Raw genomic sequence first — 20,453 nt, forward strand, 5'->3', positions numbered from 1 at the left:
CTAGCCTCTCCAGATGATCCTCTCATCAATCATCTGCCTCAAACTCTTCCTCTCCTGTCGCACCATCCCTGGCTTCTCCGCCTCATACTCCTCCTCCTCCTCCATGCTCTCCACCACCACAGCACTACCCTTACGGTACCGCTCCTCCACCTCACGCACCAAATCGTCCACCCCACTCCCGCCATCGCAGTCCCTCCACTTCCCACCATCCCTTACACACCACACCTTCTCTTCCACCCTCACCGTGCAGCTCGTCGTCACCCCCGCTCTCCGGCTGCGATCAACACTGCCCGCGAGCAAGGCCATACCACCATCCGGATCGAGTGACGAAATGCACTCGTTGACCTTCTCGAACGAAACGTCGTGCTTTGACGCGCAGGACTCGATAAAGTCCTGATCGGGGAGGCGCGCATAGTCGTGCAGCAGGCAGAGAGAGAAGGGGAGGTAGGTGTCGGGGTAGAGGCGTGCAGCACAAAGGTGGATGCTGTTTCCGAGGCACTCGGAAGGGCCGTGCATACACGCTGTTGTACCGTCTTGGAGACGTCTGGACGTCACGGGGATTGTGTTAGTCGGGAATGGGGATGGCCCGCTCTGTCTCAAGCCCCCGCCCCCCCGCGGGAGGGGAGGGGGGTGAGGGCGCTCTGGGAGGTATAGCGGTCAATACAGGAGCTGGAGGAGCCAGCTTCTGGATCAACTACTCTATCTGCCACAGCGTCTCCAATCCCTTGCTATGAGTGAGCCGGACATGGAGGATACGTACCGCCCAATGAAGCTCATGCGGAAGTCGACGATGTCGGATACGTTTTTCAGTGCTGGTGCAACCAGGAGCTCGACGCAGTCACGCGCGTCGGGGCACTTGCTCATGATGTGGATTTCAAGGGGGACTTTTGTTTTGTTGTTGTTATTGTTGTTGTGCTCTCCAGGGAGGGCAGAGGGGGGTTGGCCATCGCGTCGTAGGTGCGTGTAGAACGTGAAGCTGGACGCGATGAGGGCGAGTGTGAGGAGGGCTGTTATGAGTGTGGATCGTGAGAGCATTGTGGTTTTGGGGGGTGTGGGGGGGTTGTTAGGATTGCAGAACGAGCTCTTGTCGAGCTTTATGTATGTCGCTGTGATATATCGAGGTGCGGAAGGACGGCGGGTGATGACAGGGATATTAGTAATCGATGACGTCATCAGTTGGGTTATTAGGTTTAGGTTTGAGTGCGTTTGTCGTTTGAGGGTTTCGGGTTGGTTTTGGCTGGGGTTGGGGCTGGGGTTGAAGGGTTGGGGTTGAAGGGTTGGGGTTGTTGCTCCGTGGACTGAGTGTGTGAGACACGGGCGGGGTGGACAGGGTCTGTGTTGTGTTTCACGGGAACTTTGTTTACGCTCTACCATGTCTGTGAAACGGTGTATCGATAAGGGAGGCTCTCTGTCACTGTCTCTGACTATCGATCACATCACTCTAACGTCCATCCACTAGTACGCGCTTATCTTATTTCTTGATATCCTGTCGAAACGACAAAAACACCTTTGCCAAACAAACGCCCTGGATTCCAGTGCTTGGTTTTCCAAGTCTCTCTAATAGGTGAAATTCCTCGGCGCTGCAGGTTCACGGGCCGGCCCGAAGCACAGCAAAATCAAAATGTGAGTGAGATGCGTCCACTCCCAACAACCAACACAGCAACACACACCACACACACACACGGGAAGAGGGGGGGGGGGGGAGGTTGGGGATTTGTGGTGCTGGAAAAAAAAAACAAAAAAGAAGTGCAAATTGCTGGGCCGAAAACAACAACCCATCCGTGAGTCGAACCTATGGCTCGTGGCCCCAGCCCGACTGAGTGAGCAATAACAAACTCTAATCTGGGTATGCTTATTTGCACCGCATGGAGAGGGGGGAGGGGGGTGGTGTGCTGTATATGATCATCGATATCAATAGGCGAGGTAGGCGAGATCAAGGGGGAAGGGAGGGGGGCGAGTGAGGGAAGTACTTACAGCGACCGGAATGATCTATGGAAAAACAGGGGGGGGGTGAAATTGTATGGCGAAAAATATCTGTGCACCATATAACTGTTTTTTTTTTTCCATAGATCATTCCTATCGCTGTAGGTATGCCTGCAGCCAACCAGGCAAGCAGAGGTTGTGGATGTATGTACATGTAGCTAGCCGTGGAAAAGCACCTACCTGGGCCGAGGAGGAGAATGAGCGGGGGGTGGGGGTGGGGGTGGGAGAAGAAGAAGAAGAAGAAGAAGAAGAAGGAAGAAGGAATGACAAGGGCAGTTTGCAGCTACCTAGCAGGCAGGCAGGCAGGCACAAGAATTTCGCAGCGAGGCGTAGGTACCTAGAACAAACAAACAAACCTTACCTTACCTTACCTTACCTTGCTAGTAGAGCCAGATCTTCTCCCCCATGTCCATAGTTCCAGTCCAGGTTCATCCGTCCCCAGAATTAAATTCATCGATTGCAGTGCACGCGCACCCCCATGGAGTGAAAGTTTCTTTGTGTTTGCCATTTCTCACCACAACCAGTGCAGTGCAGTTTCAATTAGTATCTGTTTTCTTTTCTTTTCTTTCTTTGCCAGGGACGAAACGAACGAGAGAGAAGAAAATATGCCTTTCCATCGCCCGCAAATGGCCCCGATTGTGATCCCAGACTCGCCCCCCCCGGCGGCGCCGAGCACCCGCAGCACTCGCAGCACTGGCACTGGCACTGGCACCGGCACTGGCACTGGCACTGGCACTGGCACTGGCACTACTCGCAGAACCAGCAGCAGTAAAAAGAGGACGATTGTCCCCACGCCTCACCTATCCTGGCCTAGCGCGACGCCTCCCTCCCCCCTGACCACGATGACAAAGCCTTCTTCTTCTTCCTCTTCTGCTGCTGCTGCTGCTGCTGCTGCTTCTTCTTCTTCTTCTTCTTCTTCCTCTTCTTCCGTTCACTATTCCTATTCTCCTCCTCCTCCTCTTCTTCCTTCTTCCTCCTTCCCTTCTTCTTCTTCTCCTTCTTCTTCTTCTTCCTCTTTCCGTCCCCTCCCTGCATCTTCTTCTTCTTCTCCGTCTCCCTTTTTTGTGCCTCCGCGTGTTCGTGTCCCCGCACCCCCTGCTAGTGCCAGTGCCAGTGCCAGTGCCCGTGCCCGTGCTGTAGACACCTCGCCGTTGACCGAGTCTGTGGCTTCTTCTTCTGCTGCTGCTGCTGCTGCCACAACACGTGCCCAGCGACATCCTCACCACCACCCCTTCTTTCACCTGGCCCCGTCCTCTCCCGCGTCGTCTTTTCCATTTCCATCGTCATCATCACATCGCGCCCGTTTCCCATCATCATCATTCGGGCATCCGCGTTCATCATCGTTCTCCATCACGGCCGCAGACAAACGCCCGCAAGCAAAGAAACACAAAAACAAGAACAAGACCAGGAGCACAGGAACTAATAGTAATACAAACCCCATAATCCTCAGCGACGACGAAGACACCCCCATCATCACGACCCACAAGAAAAAGCCCCCAACCACCACCACAATGGCCCGTCCCAAAGCCACCTCCTCCGCCGCCCGCACCAAGTCCACCAACCCCAAACCCGCCGCCGCCTCACCACGCAAAGACCGCTCCCTCCGCCCCCGCAGCGGCCTCTCCTCCTACGCCGACACCGCCGGCGACTCCGACGACGACAATGCCGACGCCGCCGACCAGGACGCCGAGGGCGACGAGGACGCAGAGTACTCGTCCGACGACGAGGAGGACGAGCCCGAAGAGGACGACGCGGAGCCCGAGGCCCCCGCGGAGCCGCTGCCGGAGCGCGGCGCAAACGGGACGCGCTCGCTGAGGCCCCGCGCGGCTCTGGGACAGCCGGAGGGCCTGAAGGACTATGTGTCGACGGACGCGGCGCTGGGGCATAAGAAGCGGCCGCGGGCGGCAGGGCCCGCGGTGCAGCGCGTGGCGAAGGGGAAGCGGCTGCCGCCGGGGAAGGCGTGTCTGGCGTGCCGCGCGAGCCGGCGGCGGTGTGATCGGAAGAAGCCGCGGTGCTCGGGGTGCAGCAAGGCGGGGGTGAAGTGTTTTGTGAAGGAGGGCGGAGGCGCGGAGGAGGAGGACGACGGGGGGTGGGGGGAGGAGGAGAAGGGGACCATTAGGGGCCAGATTCGCAGGGGGATGGAGGAGACGGGGAGGAAGAGGGAGCGCTTTTTGCTCGAGTATGGGTATTTGTTTGAGGCGCTGCTGCCGGAGAGTAATTATATTGCGAAGCTGAGGGCGAAATATGCGGCTAGGAACGAGAAGGTGGAAGTCCCGAGTGCCAATGGCATGCCGGAGGTTACAGATAAGGTTGAGGTCGAGGTCGAGGTCAGAGGCGAAGATAAGCCCGCGGCCGGAGCTGAGGTCGAACCAGAGGCCAAGCCTGAACTCAGAACTGAAATCCAAGTCGAGGACAAATCCGAGGTCACCACCGAAGTTGGGGCCGAAGTCAAGGCCGCGGGTTCCGAGCCCACAGCAGTACCAATTGAACTCGCCGCTGTCCCATACAAGCTGCTCGAGAAGCAGCCTCCCAAGTAAGTTCCCACTCTGCTAATTATATTGCATGTACCGGATATGCTAACCCGCGCAGCGTCACCGCCACCATGAAAGGCTACCAGCTCTCCGGCCTCTCCTTCCTCGTCTGGCTCTACAATAACGGCTCCTCCGGCATCCTCGGTGACGAAATGGGGCTTGGCAAAACGCTCCAAACCCTCTCCCTCTTCTCCTACCTCACGACCTTCCACCCCTGCCCCGCCGACCAGCAGCGCCCCTTCCTCGTCGTCTGCCCCCTCTCCGTCGTCTCCTCCTGGGTCTCCGAATGCAAAAAGTGGACCCCCCACCTGCGCGTGCTGCGCCTCCACGGCCCCGCCGAGGAGCGCGACCGCCTCAAGAAGGTTGCGGAAACGGGCGAGACCTTTGGCCTCGACGCCGACGACGACAGCGAGCGCGGGTACGACGTGGTCATCACCAGCTACGAGGTTTTCGAGCGCGAGAAGCAGTGGTTCCGCCGCGCGTTCGTCTGGCGCTATGTAGTCCTCGACGAGGGCCACAAGATCAAGAACGAGAAGACCAACGTTGCCTCTGCGCTGCAGGGGCTAAGCGCCGAGTATAGGCTGATCCTCACGGGCACGCCGCTGCAGAATAATCTCACGGAGCTGTGGGCGCTGATACATTGGCTGTTCCCGGAGGTGTTTAACGTCAACACGAGCAAAGTGTTCTCGGACGCGTTTGACCTCACGGCGGGGAAGAATGATCTGAAGGTGATGGATAACGCGAGGAGGCTGCTGGAGCTGATCATGCTGCGCAGGATGAAGGAGAGTAAGGGCGTGAACCTGGGGCTGCCGAAGAAGACGGAGGTGATCCTGTATCTGCCGCTGGTGCCGATGCAGCGGTTCTGGTACAAGCGGCTGCTGACGAGGCTGGACAAGGGCGTGCTCGAGCAGGTGTTTAAGGAGGCGAAGGAGAAGGCGATCGAGGAGGAGAAGGAGGCCGAGGACCATGGGAAGGGGATTGTGGCAGATAAGGATCTGGAGAACTTGGGCGTGGGCGATGAGCAGTGGGGCGAGACGAGGATGATTGTCGAGAAGGCGATTAAGGAGAAGCAGGGCACGCAGTGGCAGAAGCTGATGAATCTGTTGATGCAGCTGCGGAAGGTAGGCGACGGTGGTATGACTTTTTTTCTTTTTTTCTTTTGCTGATAATGATTTTAGTGCTGTTCTCATCCATACCTCCTACCCAACGCTGAACCGTCCCCGCCCATAAACGGCCCACATGTCATCCTGGCGTCGTCAAAGTTCATCCTCCTCGACAAGCTGATCGACGAGCTGTGCCTCAAGCGCGGCCAAAAGGTCCTGCTCTTCTCCGGCTTCACCAAGATGCTCGACATCTGCGAGGACCTGATGCAGCTCAAGGGCGGCGACGGCACCAAATTCAAGTACGGGCGCCTCGACGGCATGACCGCGCGTGCCCGCCGGAATCTGGCGATCCGCCTGTTCAACAACGACCCTGGTATGTTTTGTGTTCCCCCGGTCACGTGGTGTGCGGGACGAGTGACTGACCATGACGCACGCAGACTACAAGGTGATGCTGATCTCGACGCGCGCCGGCGGCCTGGGTATCAACTTGGCGAGCGCGAGTAACGTGGTTATGCTAGATAGTGATTGGAACCCGCAGGCCGACCTGCAGGCACAGGCGCGTGCGCACAGGATCGGGCAGACGCAGGAGGTCACGGTGTACCGGCTCATCACGCAGGGCACGGTGGAGGAGCAGATGATGGGGCGCATCCGCAAGAAGCTGTATCTGTCCGCCAAGGTCACGGAGTCGATGCGCGACATCCACACATCGACGTCGTCGGTCAATGCTACGTCCAGCGCAGAGGACAACATGCCGAACCTGACCACCTCGCAGCTCATGAGCCTTGTGCGCTCGGGGTCGCGGGCCATCGCGCGCGAGGAGATCGACCCGACGGAGATGCTGAAGTGGGACTGGGCGACCACGATCCAGAAGTGCACGGAGTACTCGCAGAAGCTGCAGCACGAGGAGACCGCGCAGGAGGCGGCCGACAACGAGGACGAGGAGAAGCGCTGGCTCTCGGAGATGGAGAAGGTCGAGACGCGTGTCTTCGAGGGCAAGAACCACGTGCGCAACACGCAGCGCGACAGCAACCACGAGATCTCGGCCGAGTGGACGCGCGAGTCGCGCCGCCTGGGCATGGAGCGCGTGGTGATGGTGGACGGGCACCCGGTGCTCAAGGAGACGATCGGCAACAACGCCTGGGAGGCGGTCGCCACAATGGCCGGCAAGGACCCGCGCTTCGCCGAGCCGCCCAAGCGCAAGCGCAAGGCGATGGAGCACCAGGACTACTGCCAGATCTGCTACGACGGCGGCGAGCTGATCCTCTGCTCGGGCTGCCCGCGCACCTACCACTACGGCTGCCTCCCGCGCGAGTTCCAGCTCAAGAGCAAGAGCAAGATGGGCCAGTTCTACTGCCCGCAGCACCAGTGCGCCGACTGCGCGCAGAAGACGACCAACGCCGGCGGCATGCTCTTCCGCTGCCGCTGGTGCCCGAACGCGTACTGCGAGGACTGCATCGACTTTGACCGCGTCGACCTGCTGGGCGAGAGCCTGCTCGAGTACGAGAACCTGGGGCTCGAGCCCAGCAGCCAGGCCTTCTACGTCAAGTGCGAGAGCTGCATCGAGTACCACGCCGACGACGAGGAGAGCCGCCGCGTGTGCGAGGAGATGGAGAAGGAGTGGGCGCAGATTGGCGAGGTGATCCGCATCCAGGAGGCCGAGGCGGCGGCGAAGGTTGCGGCGGCGACGGAGCTCGAGGAGGTCGCGGATATGACGGAGGGGACGACGGCGCCCGGGTCTGAGGGCGTGCTGACGCCTGCTGAGGTGGAGTTCGAGCTGGTTGCGACGCTGGGCGTGACGGCGCTTGGGAAGGGGAAGCGGGGGAGGAGGAAGACGGTGGAGGTGGCGACGCCGGAGGTGACGGGGGGAAGGGGGCTGAAGAGGAAGAAGGCGGTGGCGGCGTCGGCGGCGGCGGCGGGGAGCGTGGGGAGGGTGAAGAAGGTGAAGGTGGGGGAGGCGTGATTAGGGAGTTGGGGGGTAATGCGGGGTGTCTGCGCGGGTTCTTCTTTTTCTGGGGTTGGGTTGGGCGGTTGTAGATGGGAGTCTGCTTGTGGGGCTTGCTGGGATTTTGTCGATCGATCGGTGCAACGTACTGGCTGTAATTAGATGACTCGCGCTGCGCCTCTGCTGTGTATTCTTAGCTTTTTTTTCGTATCATTTTTTCTCTTCTCTTCTTATTCTCTTTTGGGCTCTTTTTATCTCTTTCTCTTTCTCTTTTCTCTCTCTGTTTCGTCGTTTAGACGGTGGTGGCGGCGGTGAGGCGCGGGCGGGCGGGCGATGGGTGTATTTTATGACGCGGTACGTTGTATACGCCTTTTCTTTTTGTTGTTTGTAGGGGGGGGGGGGTACGGTACGGGTACGTGTGATGATTTTTGAGCATGAGTTTTGAGTAGATTACATGTATCCACCCCCCCACTTTTTTGTTGATGATGCGGGTTAATGTGCGTGCTATATTAAAAGTTATTCTTTTTTTTTTTTTTGCTGTTTTTTGCTGTTTTTGGTTTTTGGTTTTTTGGTCTGTGGTTTGTGAGTGGTTTTATATTTTTATACTAGCTTATTCGGCGGGGTGTTTTTTTTTTTTTTTTTTTGGGGGGGAGGGGGGGGGGGTATTTATCTACATATCTATCTAGCTATTGGGAGATCAGAGTAAATTGGGCTGGCGGGCACGGGGTAAGGCGGTATGGTATGGTGGGCAAGGCGGTACGGGGATATCATTTTTATTATTTTTTTTTTATTTTTTTTTATATATCTCTGCTTTATTGTGGAACTTAGACGTATCGTGTGGTAACCCTCTTAAGAACATAGCGTGAAAGAATATTTATTTATTGGTGGTTAATTTACTTCATCGTAGTCGAGGCTGGCCCTCTATGCTCCTGTCGTCACTCGGGGTTCGCTAGTTCCTTGGCAACGGAGCGAGTGATATACCATGATTCTACACACTAGTGCCGTCCCAGGTTTCACCCCCAGGCGCACCGCGGCACGCAATCCACCCTCGCCAAACTTACTCGCACTCCATACGCAGACCACCGCTGCTAGCCACAGTGATGATAGTGTGCCGTAAGGTAGCGGAAAAAATATGAAGAAGCACACTGAGCGACAAAAGACTTATGTGATGAGTATCATCCCTCAAGAGCGTCGCTACCATGTTGGGCATTCTCATCACTGCTTCCACCCCGGGTTGAACCGGCGGTGTCATGCAACGTAGCAGAGGCTATTACCCCTCGACCACGCCACGGTGCTGTCAATGGGGCTTGGGTGGTATATAAGCGGCTGGACAGCTGTCTACTTGATAAGAGAGGGTTTCTCGGCCGGTGGGCACGATCACCATCATCTTGTAGCGATTGGGAGGAGCCGAGCCCATTCCCTTCATCCCTCCTTCCCCGACGGCGTGCTTATTGATCGTGTAGGTGTTTGAAACTCTCTTCCCTTACACCCCTCCTTCCCCTCGCTGCCGCGGCATTACTCGACAGCAGGCCCTCTACATAACCCAACCTCCAGCCGTGATGTAACATAAAAGAAATCAAACGGCGTGCAGCACCGACGCCACATACTCAACTCTCTGACCCCCCCCGCCCCCCGCCCCCACCCCATCCGAGAACAGTGATTGTTGAACCGGGCCCGGCAAGATACGAGAGATCAACCACCCTTGACCCCCACCCCAGTGTTATAGCTTGTAGAATAAATCCGTGTGGAGAATCTCCAGTGCCCACCGAGTCATCAACATCTGCTGCTGGCGAGCACCCCAGAGCCCCAAGCATATGGAGCAGTAAATGTGTCAAAAGTAATTTTACCAACGGTAGTAAATTATTTACCACCGGTGGTATAAGCACTGAATTTCAGTCATTGTATCTGCACGCTATCCTACATCAGTACATTTCCACCGGTATAAACACTGAGTTTCGGTCTTTATGCTGCGCTATACTAAATAAGTAAATGTTCAATCATTAATCCCAAAATTTATGAAAATTTCCCACCGGTGGTGAAACTCCCCACCGATGGACAATTTTCATATATATTGGCATTATATGGCCCCTTTTGGCCAAAAGGTCTGTGCTTTTATCATAAAAATTAGCATTATAGGGTACAAATACTGATATTATTTTCACCACCGGTGGTAAAATAATTTACTACCGTTGGTAAAATTACTTTTGACACATTTACCGCCCCATACAAGCATATGTGCGCAAGGGGGAGCAGAGCTTCGCTCACTTCGACACACGGTTGGATGCTGTGGTATGGGTGTTTCGAGCATGCTGCTTCCCCAGCACGCAGGTCCGACTCGACAGTCGCATCCTGGGTACCCGAGTGATCGTTTGTGAAGCTAGTCATCCGTCGTGCTTGATTAGTGATGGGCACGAGCCGGCTCGGATTGTGGAGGTAAAGGCTCGAGCTCTTATGATTATACCTAAAAATAGACCTCACAGTAAGTCGGTATATAAAAATGTATCTATTAGGATGAACAATGGAGATATATTTTTATACATGTCACCCAGCTATAATGTTCTACTGCCATTAGTAATAATTTCCCAGGCTCGAGCTTTTTGGATATGGGCTCGAGCTGGCCCGGGCTCGTCAGTAACAGAGCTCAATCTGTTCGAGCCCGCTCGGCTCATACCCATCACTATGCTTGATCACTCGCACTCGTGCTGGAGATCGCCATTTAATTACACTTCTCTACAGATGGGGCTGGAGGGGTTCCTCGTCCTGGGTAGTATACCCCCAACCTCAATTCATTCTGGAATTAGTTCTTAATCGGCTCCGTCTATGAACATATTACACTGTCCTGTCTATGTTAGTAGTACCCCCTAAAGCAGAGTAAACATCCATAAAAGTACTGCAACGAGAGTTAATGTCTATAAATCGAGACTTTAATTTGGTGACATAACTCCGCTATATCTGACGCATCCATGCCGGTGATAAGTTTTGAGTGCGTAGTAAAGATTGTGTGAAGAATCCTGGACCTTCCCTGGGTTGCTTGGCTGGTGCTTGTTACTTAATGGCCTTGATTTGGGGTCTGGAGTTGTATTGCTTCGTCCTTATCGATGGTGGCCACCCTCAAGACCAGTCCCAGTTCATCGTAAAGTCAGTCCTTGTTACAGAATCTCAATATTTAAGTATCACTCAGGGAGCCGAGTAGCAAACCTATAATCTTGCAAAAGCAATATGTGTGCATTTTGTTCTCACGGGAAAATTTATTGGGATCCCTTATCTGTTGGTTCTTTGAGGAGTCGATCTCGAGCTATAGTACTGGGCTTGGTGGTGTTCTTGTCTTTGAGCCCCATAGGTGCAGCGATAGTAGGTCGCGCGCGTTAAGAACCCAGTGTATTCAGTAAACCTGAATATGGGCATGTCCGAGTGATCTCCCATGACTACCTCTGGGAAAAGACGTGTACTAAATTTGGCACCCTGTTGTTGGGATCCCATTTTGCACTCTAATTCAATACAGCAAGTAGTAAGCGTCGTCCTTGATCTCGTGTCGCAGAATTTTGGTTTAGAGGACTAGCGTAGCGCGGTACGTTTCCTGGTAGGAGAAGCTTAAGAGATACGATGGGGTGTCCGTTCGGTGGGTAGAAGGTACAACAGTGGTAGTGGTGGAACGGAGGGACGTGCATCCAATGCTGGAGGTCGTGGTGATTTAGCCAAAGGGTATTGACCAGGAGATAGATATCCGTGAAAAAAGATTATGGCAGATGATGGATGATGGATAAGGTGATCGACAGTGGTGGAGATATTGGTGGTGGTTGATGGGGTAAAATGTCGATGGCGGAGGGGCTAAGCCCTACTACGCACGCACAGGTTTAGCTAAATGTACACGCAAGGGGCAGAAAGGGTTAGATGAAGCACTTTAAGGTTTAAGGTTTAAGCTTTAAGCTTAAATCTTCACCATCCAGCACTTATCCCCTGGAGCTCTGTTAAAATGTGGAGATACGCCTAGGTATTTAGGATAAAAGGGTGATCATCCATAAACATGTCATCAACGATATTTAGTCCCAGGAGATATATTAGTGGCGCTGTAAAAAGGACTGTTAGTCTACATACGCATGTGTGAGCTGTGAGTTCAAGTTAATTGCTCCTAGTCATTTTTACAAGCCTACACAACTCTCACCATTATCTGTAACTTTTATCTTCCGCACCGACAAGGCCTCCACCACTACCACCTTCTCTCGCACCAAGGTACATGTATCTTCAAGCTAATGCCGCTGGTTCATGATATCTATTCCCCTCAATTGAAGTCCTCAAACATACAGTCTCTAACCGGCCTAGTGCTCCTAACTTCATTGCCGGTCCAAGTGTTCGATTCGAGACTGGCCGCATCTATATGTATTTAGGCGGGATAACTAATGAGTTTAGGGTTGTAGAAAGCGTATGTGCACGGTCCTCACTTCGTTCAAGCGGCCGTCCCTAAAAAGCCGTTATGCTTTTCTGCAATTGGACACTAACTCCAGGTAAACAGGCAATTCTAGAATTCCGCTCCAATAAAACTCCACCACCGGCTGTATACAAAGGTCTGCTGTTTCTATTTAACCAAGTAAGCTTAACATCCCTCCCTGGTCCTCTAGCCTGTCGTGTCGATCTATACTGTATTCGCAGCTGCACTGCAGGTACCAACGAATAGTCCCCCCCTGTTCCCCGGTTTCATGTGACAGCATGGCACTTGAAAACCCGGTAAACGTTGGGTCCAGGGTAGACCGCCCATGTGCATCCGGTCAGGCGAGACTAAACTTTCTTAATTGCTGATGGATACCCTGCGGTTAGTCTCGTGCCCAGAGCTGTTTTGATTTGAACTTTCTGCACACTTTCCACGAAGTGCGATAACAAAAACGGTCTGGAAGCGAGACTACCCTCCGGTTAGATATGTTGTTAATTGGTAGTCCTGATATGGGGATATGAGTTTGTTCTGTATAGTCTGAAGATCGGTTGGCCTATTTTGATACTGCGATATGTTGTGATGTTGGTTTGTAGGCTAGCCTAGATATCGGTAGATTGAATTGATTGATGATTGATTTGCCCGGATATGAAGATATGATATATAGTACGGGAATGTAGAGATGACTGAATTCCGGGTTGTAAAACTCACATACGCTGAACTTCAGCGTTCTATTCAATGTAAGGCAATATGGTGTGTGATGATGTGGTTGTCTTGTAGTTAATTGGTCGCATTGTGAGGCTAGCAGCTCAATGAATGACTAGAACCAGCATGTCCTCAACTCTGTCTATCGGACACATGTTGAGCCAGACTGTCATAATGTAGAACTAGACCACGGTGTCACAACCTGCCCGGAGCTATTTAATTAGCTAGCTAGAGTCCTACCCAGACTTCTATTGAACCATCCTCACTTGTTTTCACCCCCGCAGTTTTTATTGTTGGCCACAACAGTCCAGTAACAATGGGGTTGGAAAACCCTGAGTGACCCTGAGTGACAGACAAGCAGAGGTCACTAATGGGTTAGGGTTATCCAATTATTAGGATGTTCCTCTTTCGGACGACTTTAGTAGCTGTGTTGGTTGTATGGCACTAACTAACTAACCCCTGTCTGTACTCCAGGAAACAACGGCGGCGGCGGCGGCCGGGATTAACTAACCGGCAGGAACATCTTCATTTTGCAATCCAATAATGCGATGCGCTGGAGGAATAGAAGGTTGATGGAGTGTCTCACTTCGGGAGGAGGAAGCTCTGCCGTTTTTTTTTCTAGAAGTCTTACTTATTTTTTTCAATTTTTTCTTCAATTTTTTTCTTTCACCCAGGTCACGGTTTATTCGTATCGAGGACCTATCGGCTTGCTTGCTAACAACTCACTGAGTCGTCTCGGCTGGTGCTGCTGCATAATCAACTCCATGGGTATTCCAGAGACAATCTGCTTCGCGAGCCTGGCATGGAGGATCATCACCAAATCCCAAGCACCAGGAAAGGCTCAACAACCAGCCAAAGGCATATCCCAGCTCTTCTTCTTCGTTTTCAAAAGGGCAATTTGTCCGCCCTGGGCCCTGGGAACACTCTTTACTCTACCAGGTGTGCCTTAGACAACAGCTCACTAACCTTCTTCCCGGTCAGAACAGTCAAGTCATGCGCGACAGAACTTTTCTTTCTTTCTTTGCTTTTTCTCGTTCGTGGTGACTAGTGAGAGTATTTTTCTTTTCGGCGACAATTCACCCGAGACCCTGCACGACACACTGCATGATATCTCGGTTAGCTATTTTCTGCCGCGCCCACCCCGCAAGACCTGACCGACCTCCAAACGTTTTTTGTCCTGGTTTGGTGGGAAGGATGGTCCGAATGATGTGGGGCGCGGGGTAAGTAGAATAGGTAATAGAGTGATAAAATAGAGTAGGTAGGGAATGACTGACTCTTGGTACCTCGAACGTACCTCGTCGCAATATACCAAGATGCAAGATGGGCGTTTCCCATTCGATCCCCAGTACCATTACTTCTTTCTTCTCTTCCTCTTCGTATTTAATTCTTCCCTCTTCGCTTCGCCTTTATCCCAGGTAAATATGTACCTACATATCCACACTTGGACTCGATCAGCGAAACAAAAAAGATCGGAAAAACCGAACCCCTGCGGTACCTCAAGTCAAGGAGGGTCTTCTTCCCGATTCTGATTCCGATGGTGCATAGAAGAGATATATTAGACCTGTAGCCTTGAGATTAAGTGCTTCTTTGTGACACGCAGAAATCGTTTTTTTCTTAAGCACGACGATCTTCACCGACATACATTGGTGCCTCGATTGCGACGAGTGAGACTAGAGACGTGCTCTATTTCAAATAAGACAGAAAAACACGCGGGATTACTGCAGAAAAGGGAGGGGGGGAGGGTGGCTGCTTAGTTTGGTCCGGATTTCGGAGAAGGCAAAAGAAAGACACCCATGTGAATACTCGTTTCCGAAGAAAACGGGTTTGGCCTGTCAACATATCGCACACCCTCTCCCCCCCCCGGGGGGTCTAAAGATATTCCGGTATACAGAAAAGAAAAAAAAAACCGGGGCAGCACCCTCTATATTTCAACGGGATCACCCGATTTGTCCCTGGTGCTCGCTGGCTCGCTTCTCTGTCTGGTTGTGACGTAGCGAGGAAGATAAAGATAAGAGCTGAGGCAGCGATAACAATTTAATGAAACACGCATATTGGGACTCGTTGTTCTTTTGGGCTGTTTTTTTTTTTTTTGTTTCCTGCACTATTGTATTATATTTTAATCAAAAGGGCAGCTAACCAAGCTGCACCTGTATAAAAACAGAAAAAATAAACAAGAAAGGTTTTTTTTGGGGGAGAGAAGTTAATTGAAACCTTTCCCAGAAAGGCTCGAGGGCTTAATTGTAGAGAAGGTAAGAGTAAGAAAGGGAGATGTAAGTATGGATCAATTGAAACCTGACGATGAAGAAAAGAAATAAGGCTCCTAATAAGACAGTGAGATCGAGAAAACCAGAAACCGCTAAATCCACGTTTCCGGCCAGTAAACGTCAAAGCAGAAAAATGAAAAATGAAATAAACGAACCCAAAAGCCACCCATTTCAGCACCAGCCTGAACACGCAGCCTGCGGTTAAGTACTCTAACGCCCACAAAATAAATAAAAAGCAAAGATAAAAAGACAAAACATAAAAGGAAAGAATTCAAAACACCGAGAGATCAAAAAAAAAGATTCAAAGGAAGATGTCCAGATCTGTTCCCCCGAGCTCCAACCACCACATATACTCAAATTAAACAACCAACACCGATATTTTTTTTTCTTTCTCTCTTTTTGCACCCCCCAGCCCCATTGCACTCCTTAAAAATTTCGCGCCATTAATAAAAACCAAACAAAAACCATGGGTATCCTTTTTCGTTTCGTACTGCTGCTTCTGATTTTGTTACACCCACTCGTCCGTCTTTTATACATGTCAGATAGTAGTCACATTCAGTTGATATCGTTGTCGTTTTCCTCTTCTTTCTTGTCCTTGTTCGTCCAGTGGCAGTAGTCGTCCATGAAGAGAAGGGTCGTAGAATCCATTTCTGCTTTCAAAGCGCGAGTCCGGTTCCATCTCCGCACCATCTGTAAAGCTGCAGCACCTCCCGCCTCTTCTGCTTCTGCTCTTCCATATCTTCTGGCGCGCCTCGGCCGCGCACCTGACTTAATGCGCTTCGCATGACTTTTCGGAAGTTTCTCTGTTTTGATATGTTAGAAAAACAAGCTTTTCGGATGTAAAGGTGAGGAAATGGATACATACCTGATACTCTGTATTTAGTGTTACCACACAAACTTCATGCGCCCTAACGATGGTTTCACAAGCAGTGACGACAGCGCCCGACGCCTCGCCCTGCAGCTTATCGGCGATCAGGAGCAGCAAAAAGCTACCCTGCAGCAGGTAAATCCCAAAGAAGTACGGGATGAAGCTTAGGTCCGGGTCGTACTCGAGAATGTTGCTGATAGCTTCAGCGGCCGAAACAGCATGTGCGGTGGAGCTGATAAAGGATTGCGAAGAGATCCAGAGGTCGTCATCGTCAAGCATACTGATAGGATCCCACTTGCCAGAGAGGAGGATGTGGAGTACATGCATTACGTGAGTTCCGTATGACACAACAATCTTTAGCTGGATATCGGCCTCCGAAAGCTGCTTATTTCCCTCTTTGGGCCCCTCCTCACTAACCCCGCCTTCAGTCCGTTCCTTGATCGCCGAACTGGTGTTGGCCGATTCGAACTCGTGCAGGCTGCGCGAATACGTATCCAGCTGCTGGGTGATCTGCTGTACCAGCTCATCGTAGCCCCCGCCAAAGGAACCGGTACCCTCAGCACCAGCCTGCCTCACACCAAACTTGGGACGATTCCTGGCATGGTGGAGGTCCACTATTTCCCCAAGAATCGTCATAAGCGGTAAAAAAAACTCGAATAAGCCTGTTCCCGTGACCTCAAAGTTCGACGGCCCGAGGCGGCGATGCGCTAGACCGCTATGTGACGGAGAGGACGGATGCTGCGCGTACATGTTGTGGGGATCGTGGGTATAAAAGTCTCCATTCTGCCAAGCAATATCGTCCATAGGCAGGTAAAGATTCTCGCACTCCACATCCAAGAGCGAAATGGGGCGGTTGTAGCATAGTGCAAGGTGGCGATCTACCACATAGAGCAGCCACCATGTCCGCCTGCGCTCCTCCTTATCCTCCTCGCTGACAGACATGCGGCCATTGCTGACCGTGTGGTGTGAGTGGACGCTTCCCGGGCCTGTATCGGAGGGCGAGTGATGCCCATCCATGTCGTCCTCACCCATCTGGTCAACCAAGCTCTCGGCGGGGAGTTCACGGTTCAGCTTCAATTCCCTCGCCAATGTCCACGCTGAGTGCCACCACCGTAGTGATGCGCTCTTGAATTCACTCGCAGAAATCACAATACCGAGATGCGCATATGTGAGCACATCATCCAGGGTTCCAGCCGCACCTACACCTTCCCGGCCACCGCCGGGTGCGCCCCCAAGACCCCCAAGGCCAACACCTGCGGAGCCGTTCTCAGATTCTCCAGAGGGATGGTGTCCATGGGGTGCAGGCTGAGTCAAGTTGACATGTACAAGCGGTCGAAGAAGGCTAATGCATATCTCAAGAAGTTTTTGGCACACTCTTCCTCGTGCAGCAGGGGAGGCAGCGAGGAAAGGGGCATCGCATGTCTGTGCGGCGACCCAGAGCATGGCGCAAAGAAGAGCGGGGGAGGTCTGTCGTGGGTTGTGGGGGTGGAGGAACGAGCGCTTCCGGAAGATATGGGTTAGAACATACGGGGAAGCTGGCTGGAAGAACGCAGTCGTAGGATTCGTAAAGTACAGATCCAACAGGTCACACGCAAGCAATGGTGGGATAATCTGCGTTATGTGTGGTAGCAGCGGCAACAAAACCGGATACCTTATACCAGCTGAATATGACTGTGTCGGTGGTGAGGGCATAGAGAGCCATGACGGCGACCCATCCTCAGGCGAGTGCCCACCCAAAAACCCTGATAATGGGGACGCAGCACTCTGTTGGAAATTCATCGCGTGACTCGGGTGACCCTGGGGTGACAGCACAAACTCATTTACTGGAAATCCATTCACGGTGGCAGACCCTGGCTGCGATATACCCCCATGCGCCGACTGCCCCGGCATCATTCGCGATGGCGCCCCGGCGCCGTTCGGCGATTGATGTTGGAATGGGGACATACGATCGAAATGCATGGGCATACCCGAGGGAACGCCATCGTGCGACAGTTGCAGTGATGGGGATTCAGGAGTGGGAAGATGGTGGTGGTGATGTTGCTGTTGGGGAAGGTGGTGGTGGTGCATTTGATGCTGCGACATGTCGTGGAGATCACCGAGCGACGTTCTAGTGCTTGCCGCGGATGACGATTGCTTGCGAACATTGCTGCTACCGGGCCGGGGCGGCGGCGGCAGGTCGGAAGACGCCCGACGCATGTCCGTTGGCGAGGAATTGTCCATCTGTTGCGCTGCTGCAGCGGCGGCGGCCTGTTGCTGCTGGATATCCTTTCGAGAAGCTTTACCTCGCTTCTTGCGCTCGCGCGCATACTCGCACTTTAGTGTGAAATCTGAATCATCGTCAGTCAACCAAACCAACCACCCCACTCCCACCAAAAAGCAAATATAGAAAAAAGAAAAAGAAAAAAGGAAAGAAAAGAGCGCAACCGAAAAGAAAAAGTACGCAACAGTCGGGGAGATCCGGGGTACCCACCGACACAATGCTGACACGGTAGTTTCCCATCGCACTTTGTGCGGAGCTGGTTACACTGGTCGCAGGCCCTACTAATCCTCCTCCGGATCGGGCCGGGCGTTATCTGGTTCATCTGTTGCCCATTGTTAATCCTACCATCATCATCGTAGGGATGGTTATGACTATGGTGGTGATTGTAGTAACGTGCCTGTTTTGAAGATGATTTATGAGAAGATGATGCCGATGAAGATACAGAAGACTGATGGGACATCCCCACCGGTCCCTCGTTCATCATGGCGTCCCCGTTTGACGAAGGTAGCGACTGGAAGTGTGGGCTAGGTGCGTACTGATGCAGTGCCTGTGAGAGCATCATTTGTGATTGATGGCGATAGACAGATTGAGGAGGAGTGAGTGTAGGTCAATTAATACTTTAGTCTCCGGGCAGATATTAGATATCAGATGAAATGAGAAGGGTAGATCAAGTAATATTCAAGAAGAATAATAATATGGCGGTGACTATGGCCAGAGTACTGAAGTCGTGACAATAGTAATAGATAATCAACGAACCACTGTGGTAGCAGTTTTAGATGAACTGCTCCTGGGTAAGTTAAAATAATATGTGAGAGGTGATGGTAGTGGAGAAAGATGTTGGATGATGCTTCTCCAGATGATGGGATGGGCGGGAGGAGTTTATTCTTCAACAACCTGGGGCAACAAGCAAAAAAGAGCCTCTAAAGAGTGGGGAGAGGGGGGCAGGGAAAAGAGCGGAGACGGTAGCAAGGGGGGGGGGGGACGAATGGGGATTTAGTAGAGATGAAGGTGGCGGCAATTCGCTCGTCGTTCTTTCGCTCGTAGTGGTGTTACTGCTACTGCTGCTACTACTGCTTGCTGCTCCGATAATCACTCGTTGCGCTGCTGCTGCTGCTAACCCCAAACCAAGAGCAATCAAGCACTCGATCTAAAAAAAACTCAATACCCTCGTGAACGGTAACGTCGGTAACGGTAACCAAAAAAAAATCAGTGGCAGACCCGTGAGAGTAGAGGAAGAGGCGTCCAGCGAAGAGAAAAAAAAGCTGCTGCTAGGACGGATAATCAGTCAGTTGGCGCTCTCTCTCTCTATCTATGTATGCGTGCACTCCCTATCCTACAATAATGTCGACACCATCAATTTCAACCCCTACCCCCCCCCCAGACCGACAGGCGACATGAATGAGCGAGTTCAAACAAGAGTGCTCTGCCTAGGAGGGGTGTGCCTGGCTTGGGGGGTGGAGACAGCAGCGCTAGACCCAGGCAGGTCAGTGCTAATGCTCACCTCCACCTCCCAAATAATAACTGGGTTAGGGTTCGGCCGAGCTGGGGTCTTAAGAAGGAGCCCTAAGAAGGAGGAGTAGGATGGAACGGGTGTGTCTGGATGCACATGTAAGGAATTCACACGTGCAGGGGGGAGTGCATGAATCGTGGCAGGGGAGGTTCTGCTGAGATGCAAAGCCGTTCGATGCTAGCTTGCCTGCCTTGCCTTGGCCTGCACTTGGGGGAGAAGGAACGGATGAACAGAGGAGATGAAAAAGAAAATTCATCCCGATGAAAAGGAAAGGGGAAACGGATTTGAAGGCTGACATAGGATTACATGTGTAGATAGAAGAGGTATATAGTGACAGAGAAAGAAAGGAAAAGTAAAAAATAAAAAACGGGACTCGAAAAGGGACGAAAAGGAAAAGTGGTATGTAGCTAGAGTAACACACCTTCTTTTTCTTCTCTGTCTGACCCGACAGAATGTTCGGGGGTACAGAACACGGGGGGGTCGTTATCGAATTTGCAGCTTTCTCGCGTAAGAAGCAAATTCACTTGCTGCTGCAAGGCTGTCTTGTTTGTCCAACCTTTGTTTTTTTCTCTCTGTCTTGCTTTTTTCTCTCTCTTGCTTTTTGCTCTTTACTCTCCCTTCAGCGTTAGACCTCACTTCACCTCACTGACCGAAAAAAAGAGAAGTCAAATTCGAACCCTGTATGTACCCCAGACGGGCACGTTCTAGAGTATCGATATTCGACTCAAACAGTTTTATGATTATGAATTCGGGTGTCCTACCGAGGACCCTTCCGCTCCCACTTATTTAGAGATGAAAGGAGTGAGTGGGCACGGCCAGAGACAGAGATCCCACACCCAATTATCTGTCTATCTGTCATGTCAC

General features: G+C 52.3%; 4 protein-coding genes across 4 annotated transcripts; 2 read left to right on the top strand and 2 right to left on the bottom strand.

Moving 5' to 3' along the window:
- Positions 1–1,035, bottom strand: H6S33_004815 (uncharacterized protein; the record flags this gene model as incomplete). The annotated part of the gene is made up of 2 exons (XM_044836175.1): positions 1–544; positions 761–1,035. 2 exons carry the CDS (start codon positions 1,033–1,035, stop codon positions 1–3), a joined length of 819 nt encoding a protein of 272 aa, XP_044690788.1.
- A 2,459-nt stretch (positions 1,036–3,494) lies between these two features.
- On the top strand, positions 3,495–4,035 carry H6S33_004816 (uncharacterized protein; the record flags this gene model as incomplete). Its single annotated transcript, XM_044836177.1, has 2 exons — positions 3,495–3,973; positions 4,026–4,035. The coding sequence occupies 2 exons, from the start codon at positions 3,495–3,497 to the stop codon at positions 4,033–4,035; spliced, it is 489 nt and encodes a 162-aa protein (XP_044690789.1).
- Positions 4,036–4,121: 86 nt separating this feature from the next.
- On the top strand, positions 4,122–7,577 carry H6S33_004817 (uncharacterized protein; the record flags this gene model as incomplete). The annotated part of the gene is made up of 4 exons (XM_044836178.1): positions 4,122–4,516; positions 4,573–5,635; positions 5,693–5,990; positions 6,055–7,577. The coding sequence occupies 4 exons, from the start codon at positions 4,122–4,124 to the stop codon at positions 7,575–7,577; spliced, it is 3,279 nt and encodes a 1,092-aa protein (XP_044690790.1).
- Positions 7,578–15,607: 8,030 nt separating this feature from the next.
- H6S33_004818 (uncharacterized protein) lies at positions 15,608–18,641 on the bottom strand (the record flags this gene model as incomplete). Its single annotated transcript, XM_044836179.1, has 3 exons — positions 15,608–15,754; positions 15,817–18,146; positions 18,305–18,641. 3 exons carry the CDS (start codon positions 18,639–18,641, stop codon positions 15,608–15,610), a joined length of 2,814 nt encoding a protein of 937 aa, XP_044690791.1.
- Between the last annotated feature and the right edge of the window lie 1,812 nt (positions 18,642–20,453).

This window comes from Morchella sextelata, assembly GCF_020137385.1.
Source record: "Morchella sextelata strain SCLS chromosome Unknown scls_18, whole genome shotgun sequence".
Lineage (NCBI taxonomy): Eukaryota > Fungi > Ascomycota > Pezizomycetes > Pezizales > Morchellaceae > Morchella > Morchella sextelata.